The 8,624-nt window shown below is 38.9% G+C and overlaps 1 protein-coding gene across 1 annotated transcript; it reads left to right on the top strand.

Annotated features, from left to right (window-relative positions):
• The first annotated feature begins 755 nt into the window (after positions 1–755).
• On the top strand, positions 756–5,524 carry LOC105041569 (PR5-like receptor kinase). Its single transcript, XM_073254215.1, is given in 4 exon segments — positions 756–1,506; positions 2,988–3,026; positions 4,305–5,216; positions 5,219–5,524. Coding segments are annotated over 4 exon segments (1,761 nt in total). The 5' UTR covers positions 756–791; the 3' UTR covers positions 5,314–5,524.
• Positions 5,525–8,624: the final 3,100 nt, after the last annotated feature.

Raw genomic sequence — 8,624 nt, 5'->3', positions numbered from 1 at the left:
GCACCTGATCTACCACCTTTTTCTATGCCTTACATTGTGATAAAAATAGTTAAGCCGGTTTCGGGACCAGAATTCTTTCCAACGGGGTCTTGTGACCTGTTGAGGCAGATATCAAGTCATTGGTCATTACATCAATGGCAAGAGTTCACTGATGTGAGCCTTGGGGAGAATACAAGGTCGGGAAGTCAGGAGACAAATAAATAAAGCGGCTAAATTTACCAAATTCCAAGTTACAGCGTATAATAAAACATAATAATATCTTACCAACTTGACACATCATGTGCACGTCTATGTTTCACAATAGAAGATCATGACTATTTCATCATTTACGTTTTGGTCACCAATCGATTCATCTTTCGAAATATAGTGACCGTCCGGTTGGAAAATTCTGAGGCTCGATAGTCCATCAACGAACTAAATGTCACCTAATAGTTGACACCTGGCCACCCTCTCAACTTTGTTGCAATAACTGGTGTTCATGCATCCCATTCGGCTGCAGGCAGGTGGAGACCCTCAGTATATCCGGGAGAGCTGGACGTTCCCCTGCTAGAAATAACCCTAGATTCTGAGGATATTACTGTTGCCCCCCTTGTTAATCACGCGCCTCTAGTCTTCGGTTCCCGCTTTCAAGTCAGCGGTCGGTCGTGCAATGCAGCCAAAAGGCCACCGCCTATCCGCGTTCGTAAAAGAAATATATAATTATTCTTTTTTGTAGTGGAGTGGTGTATATCATCGTGTTGTTTCGTTGTTATTTTTATTTTTTTTTTGAGAGAGAAAACGTGTTGTTCCTTATGGCTACTACTTTTTATTTCCTGGTTTCCCCTTTCTTCGTCTTCTTTGTTTTCCCCAATCTTTCTTTCTCATGCCCTGCGGCTCCTGTTTTTCCATCATGCGGCAATGGTTCTATTGAAGTAAGGTTTCCTTTCTACACAAACACCACCAATCCTGAATGCAGAGGGCATCATATGGTCTTCTGTAATGGCTCCACACCTCTCATCCAATTCCATGGGCATGAGCACTGGTACGTCTTAGAAACAATTGACTACGCTTATAGTTTCACCAAAATTCAAGACCAAGGGTTCGGCAATGGCTTGCGGATACCAGACTGCAATTTACGTTATGTATTTGATCCTCCAATTCCTCTATCCGAGAATTTGTTCCTTCCTCAGTCTGTCAGCCAGAACCAATCATTCTTCAATTGCGAGCTGAGTGGTTATAATTCTTCTGCCGACATCTTCCACGAAATCTATAGTCGTAGTCTTTGCAAAGATTACCAGATTGACTTTTCCAATAAATTAGAGGATGAAGGACCTGATCAGATGGATTGTTGGGACAGTCCTAGCCCATCGTTTGAATGGAAGCTATCATTCGGCGAAGATGCTGATAACCTTTCTCTCATGCACGCCGTTTACTCGCATCAACGTTTTCCATGGAACGAGGGTTGGAGATGCTTCAAACCTGACAGTAGAAGAGATTCCACATGCCTATGCAACAACAGATGTGAAAGTAGATTTCTACAACCTTTTGTTTCTGTCATTTTTTATGATATTTTTAAGCATCTAGAATATCATGTCGTGCAGTGGAATCATTGCTTGCTACTTGCTTCAGTCAAACTAGTTCATAACTTTGGATCTAGTAGTTCGAGATTTATTCCAATTGGCAGTTATGGAGATGTTTTTTCTAAAAAAAAAGAAGGAAAAATAGAGGAAGCTCCGGGATTTTATGAACCGGAAACAAGAACAAGGAAAACCCTCAAAGATAGTTATCTAGCATCTCAGTACTTTCTTGGTTCTTTTTCTTTTTGATTGAAAGGGAGGCAAGCTGAGCCACCCGTTTTTTATTCAACCAATAGGAAAAAATTACATTAGAGAGGAGCAATGAAGGATCACAGGATTCAGGAGAAAACAGAGGACATAGGAAAAGTAAAAAACACAATCTTCCAAACCAACGGCAGCAGCCCAGCATGAATATCAAGCTGAAATATATAAGATGCTTTGTTCCAGAAATGACCTTGCCAACACTGACCAGCCATTGGTCAATTGCTATGAATCCAGACCCTTAAGAGGCTGTTTCAGAGGTTCCTTATTCTATGTCTCTTCTTCTTCTTCTTCTTCTTCTTCTTTTGGTCTTCTGTTAGGCTTGTACTCCTGTCTTTTGTTTCCTTAACTCTGGCTCAATGTTTTTCCTTAAAAAATTTTCTTTATGAATTCAACCCTCCAATTCCTCTATCTGGCGCTCTTCATTCATCAACTTCTGTGCCGCTACCAATCCTCATTCAATTACAAGCCGCACAATTATGATTTCTCTGCTGACATCATTGACATGCTCTTTACCTGCACTCTCTGGAAAGATTAAAATTAAGATGAACTAGAGAATGAAAGACACATCCTGCTCACTCATCGTGCCCTTTAGAACCCCTTGTCTCAGTAGAAGCTATCATTTCATGAAGACCATAATTGCCTCTCCACTGTCCGCCGGTCAAAACAAGTTGTGCTTTACCTGAATTCTTCAAACATAGCACCTAGGAGCTTCCAAGTTCAAAAATAAATTTCTGAATCTTGCACCTTTATATTTCCTTCTCTGTTATCTTTTTCCCCAAAGCATCTAAAGAATCATCTCTCGTCTGTTGGAGTTACTGCTAGTTGCTTGCTTTAACCTATATGATTAATATATATGTATATGAAGTTCTAGAGAGAAGTTAGAAGTTCATCGAAGTGGGTTCATCTAAGTGGGACAGTTGATAGAGGCTTTTAGATTTTGCTAATAGAAAGATGTTAGTCTAAAGTAGAAAGATAATAATGAGACTGTATATATCTTAGGTCAAAAATGAAAAAAGAAAAAAGGAATGAGACTGTAAATAAGCATTAATATGTTTCTGTGAATTTCAAGATATGATTCTATTTTCAATTATTTTAGTTCTGTCTTCACCTAAAAAAAAGAAGATTATTTTAGTTCTACACTGACATTTCTTGGCTGGTAATTTGAAGATGCAGAAAAGAGCAATCTAAAGAGGAAGCTTCTAATAGGTAACAAGAATACCTCTCTGCCCTGTTCACTTTCTTTTCAAATGGCTGTGTCTATAATGTTTCAGTTAACAATTTGTATGATATATAAAGTGATAGTTCCATTATGATGTAGTAATTTGGTCGACAATTAGGGGTGCAAACAATTGAGCCTGAGTATCAGGCTCCTCAGCTTGGCTTGCTTTGGCTTGATATATCAGAACAATTGCATGGACTCTTTGCTTGAGCTTGAGCCGGGCTTCGGATACATGCTCAAGCTCAGCTCAACTAAACTGAGCCAAGCTTTAGTCAATCCAAGTCTAGCTGAGCTTTCCCACTAAAATTGAATAGAACTGATATTCAGGCTCAACTCATTTACAGAGCCAGCTCTAAAGAACATTTGAGCTCAGCTCATTTTTTGACCAAGCTGAATTCGAGCGGGACAAGACAAGTTGCAGATGAGCAGCTTGGGTTGTTTGCAGCCCTATAGACACTGTACTAAAATGAGTTTGGACAAAATGCAGCTATGCAATTACAAGGGTGGCCACTATTATTAGACTAGGTAATATTGTTGGCCACACTTCCAGCACATAAAAGCTTATCATAATGGCAACCTTATTACTGAGCACATAAGCTTACTGGCAACCTTATTACTGCTGCCTACTGTATTCTTTTTCCAGTATCCCATTTTGTTCTCTTAATGAAAAGCCCAGGTGGATAAAGTACTCTCCCTCTAGTAATTAACAAGATAAAAAGGAGACGTCAAGTTTCATTTCATATTTAAAGATATAGTGCCTCACTCATATTGCTCCTAAATTCTTCTTGCCAACATGGCTGGAGTAGATTTGTGTCATAACAGGATTGTGTGATTTTGAAGGGTTGGCTATGAGATTGTAATGAAGAAATAAAGATATTGATATACCCAAGGTTGGAAACGTCAAAGTTAGAAAAAAAAAAAATGCAGAATTCTGTGAAACTCTCTCTAGAACTTCGTACCGAATAGGAATTTCAAAACTTCTATCAACGGGTGCCTCTTTTCTTCTTCCCTTAAAGGGCTTTGAGCCGTCATACGTTGATAAGACCCATCACGGCTTTAAAACCCTATAATAGATCTTCAATATGCACCAAAGTTAGGCTCAAGAAGCTCAAAAGAATATGTTTTAACTAGGTTTTTGGAGCTCCTGTGCTCTTGGCCTTAAAAGTAATAGTGATTATTAGTGACGTCAAATTCTAGCTGCAAATAATCATGCATGAAGTGGCACTTTCTAATTGCTACCATGTTTTTTGTCCCTTCTTGTTCAGGTTTAACAGCAGGGGTTGGAGGCTGCTTCTTGCTATCCCTCATGTTCCTTCCCTATCTTCACCAGTGTAAAATTCTGATTTGGAAAAAGTCTAACAATGCACGAGATATCGAAGTCTTTTTAGAGAACTGTGGCTCCCTTGCTCCAAAAAGATACAGATACATGGATATGAAGAAAATAACCAAAAATTTTCATGACAAACTAGGCCAAGGTGGTTATGGCAGTGTATTCAAAGGTAGTCTCGATGATGGTCTTTTGGTGGCTGTCAAGATCCTAGGTGATTCTAAAGGCGACGGGGAGGAATTTGTCAATGAGGTTGCGAGCATCGGTAGGACATCTCATGTGAACATTGTCAGTCTTCTAGGCTTTTGCTTAGAGGGGTCCAAAAGAGCTTTGATTTATGAGTTCATGCCCAATGGATCACTGGAGAAGTACATTTATTCCGAGAAACCAACATCTCTTGGGTTGGAAAAACTGTACCAGATTGCAGTTGGCATCGCCCGAGGTTTAGAGTACCTTCATCGTGGTTGCAACACAAGTATAGTACATTTTGATATTAAACCTCATAACATTCTATTAGACAAGGAATTTTGTCCCAAGATATCTGATTTTGGGTTGGCCAAGTTATGCCCGACAAAAGACAGTGCACTTTCTATGTCAGTTGCTAGAGGAACAATTGGTTATATTGCCCCAGAAGTGTTCTCCAGAAATTTTGGAGTTGTCTCTAGTAAATCAGATGTGTATAGCTATGGAATTATGGTATTAGAACTGGTGGGAGGAAGAAAGAACAGAGATGCTGGAGTTGAGAATACAAGTGAAATTTATTTTCCACACTGGATTTATGAGCATCTGGACCAAGATGGAGTTTTACAAGCTTTTGGAGTGACATGTGAAATGGAAGAAATTGCAAGGAAAATGATCTTAGTTGGTTTATGGTGCATACAAACAATGCCAGGAAATCGTCCCTCAATGAGCAAGGTGTTAGATATGTTGCAGGGAAGTGTCAGTGATTTGCAAATTCCTCCAAAGCCATATACATCTTCTCCAGAATCATTTGTCGCTTCTCCATTAAAATCAACTCCTTAAGATGGTAAAATGCTGGGATCATGAATTGTTGGCTCATGTAGTATACAAGAATCAATTCAACTTATTAAAACAAGGATATGTAAGTTTTACTGAAGTGATTGCTTATTTTTCAGTAAAGGTCTGGTCATGTTCAGATGTGCTTGTAACACCCCGGCCCAAAAAGCCCAAAGCCTTACAAAAAAAAAAAAAAAAAAAAAAAGAATGAAGAAGACTCCCGCTGGGAGTCTTCTTCCACCCAAATCATCGGTGGAGAGGTTGAATCCGAGGCGGATTCGACCTCCCCTACATCCTATAAAACCCCCTCTCCTTCCCTCTAAGGTGAGCACCGGATTTTTCTTTTATTTTTCTCGAATTTTTCCGTTGAAGCCGCGGATGTCCTCATCGTGTTCATCTCAAATACTCGCCGGAGACCTCACCGGAGTCGGAGGTAAACCCGTCTTCCCCTTCTTCTCTTCTTTCCTCTCTTTTCCACGGCTTCGTGCACCCTCGCCGGCCGTCAGGATCGCTGGAAAATCCATGAATAAGATGACCCTGTTTTTGCTCTGTTTCGGCCGGACTCTTCCCTCTCTTTTCCGGCCACCGGCGCCGCCGGTTGCGGCGTCCCATTCCCGAGACCGAACCCCCATCTCCCTCTCTTCCTTCCCTGAAAATTTTGACCGCCGGCGATCGGCCAATGGCCGGAAATCACGAAGAAAGGGGACGGATCCCCTGTTTTCTGATTTTTTTTCTTTGTTTTTGCCGCCGTCCTCCTCTTCGCCGCCGGCCGAACTCCATCGTCGGCCGTTGTCAGATCTCCGGCCAAGCCACCGGAGCCCGAGCCACCGAAGGGGGGGACCTCACGGTCCTCCCCTGTTTCAGCCAAGGGAGGCCGCGGGAAGAAAAGAAGAAAGGAAGAAGAAGAAGAAAAGAAAAAGAAAAGAAAAAGGAAAAAGAAAAAGAAAAGAAAAGAAAAAGAGAAAAATAAAAATAAAAATAAAATAAGAAGAAGAAGGAGAGAATTTTTCTCTCTCCTTTCTCTCTCTTTTCTCTCTCCTCTCTCTACCTTCTCTCTCTACATTTTCTCTCTCTAGATTCTCTCTCTAGACTTTTCTCTCTCTTTATGGATTTTGTCTCTCTAGGATCTTTTCTTTCTCTCTGATTGCATCATGAACCCTAGAATAAACTTGAAGATGAAAATAAGATGATCCGAGGTTGCTCCGAAATTCGTGCAGTAGGTCTGATTCCAGTCTGATCCTATTCGAAATTTGTAACACTTAATTCATATTGAGTCACCCTGATAGGACCTCTGATGATCTCGATCATGAGTGCCTCATCGGAAGGATACGAAAGTTTATCTCTCCACTTTCTCTCTCTACTTTCTCTCTCTAGAATTTTCTCTCTCTTCATAAATTTTCTCTCTCTAGAAGTCTTATGGATCAGTGGAGGATCTAGATAATTAGATAAATCCTAATTTTGATTAATCCTAAGAGAGGTCCTCGATCTGTGTTATTAGGATCGATTATCGATAATTTTCTCTATATATGATTTTTATATTTGATCAGGGTCATGAAGAGATACGATTATCTGCATAAGATATCGAGTGGAATATCTTATTAGAGAAATTTATAAATCAAAGAAGAACATTGATTTCTGTGCTTGGATCAGTCACCGGTAAAGGTAAGAATTTCTGTACATGATCATCATTATATATGTTATTTTATCGTTGATTTTATCTCATTGGTTTTGCATCGTTGGATTTGAGATCGATGAATTTGTTATATCTGGGACATTGTTATTTATTTATGTGATTTTGAGCATGAGTATGCTATATCAATACATATGTATCAGCGATTGATGGCATGATTATGTGTATGACATATTTATTTCACTGCAAAAGATGAATTGATTAATGAAGTTAAATATCATAATTTCATGAATATGAAAAGAAAGAGAATTATGGTTTGGACTGGCCTTGTCATGTGGAATAGCTTGCCAGGAGCTTATGCCTGGGACAGCCTCCACAGGCTTATGTGTGGAAGAATATGATCCGAGAAAGATCATGAAGAATATGATCCGAGAAAGATCATGAAGAATCTGATCCGAAAAAGATCATGGCCACTTTGATCCGAGAAAGATCATGAATATTTCGATCCGAGGAAGATCACAGAAATCGATCCGAATAAAAGATCGTCGCATGATCCTGGTAGTCCAAAGCCAAAGCCAAAGCCAAAGCTAAAGCTAAAGCCAAAAAGAAAGGATTAAAGATGATGTGATAATAGAAGAAAATAGAAAGATAAGACATGAAACAATTGTTAAATAAAATTGTTTCACTTATTTAACATATGATGATGCATCTATTTTGATAAAACAGATAATCTATAAATGTTTGCAGTATTTTGGACAGTGAACATCGACTTTTATGTATTATTGCCTATCATTATTTTCAGATTATATTATTATATTGGTGTGATATGGGAATTCTTACTGGGCTGTAAAGCTCACACCCCTTCATCTTTCTTTTCTTCTCAGAGTTACAGGATGCTTATGGTTGGCTATGGCCTGGATTTATGGGTGAGCAGAAGGATAGATAAAAGTGTCATAGTATCTGATCAGAGAATTGAAAAAATTTAAATTGTAATTATGCAAGATTTTATGAATTATTATTGAAATTAATTATTATGGATGTTAAGGTTGTAGTGATTTAATTTGGCCTTGCATATTCTTTAGGGCTTGCTCTAAGGAGTGTGCGGCCATCACGTATCCGACCCGGGTGTTGGGTTCGGGGCGTGACAGAATGGTATCAGAGCATAGGTTATGATCATTAGGGATTATGATATAAGTGATTAGAATATTACAAAGTAATATCAGAGCTTAGGTTATGATCATTGGAGATTACGATATAAATGATTAGGATGTGATAGAATAATATCAAAGCTTAGGTTTAAGATCACTAGAGATTATGAAGAGATATTAAAACTTTATGTAAGATCAGTAGGATGTGACGGAGTGGCATCTGAGCTTAGAGGTTAGGTTACGTTTATTTGAAGATAATGATACAAGTGATTAGGATATGATAGAACAGTACTAGAGCCCAAGTTTAAGGTCACTAGGGATTGTCATATAAGTGATATCAAAACTTGAGATTATAATCAATAGAGTATGATTGATAATATCCGAGTTTAAGATTATGATCATTAAAGGTATGATAAAATGATATTAGAGTTTAGGTTATGATCACTAGGAAATATGATTTAAG

The sequence above is a fragment of the Elaeis guineensis genome, chromosome 3 (genome assembly GCF_000442705.2).
Source record: "Elaeis guineensis isolate ETL-2024a chromosome 3, EG11, whole genome shotgun sequence".
NCBI lineage: Eukaryota > Viridiplantae > Streptophyta > Magnoliopsida > Arecales > Arecaceae > Elaeis > Elaeis guineensis.
The sequence above is the reverse complement of the archived record's forward strand: the minus strand, read 5'-3'. Positions and strand labels throughout refer to the sequence as shown.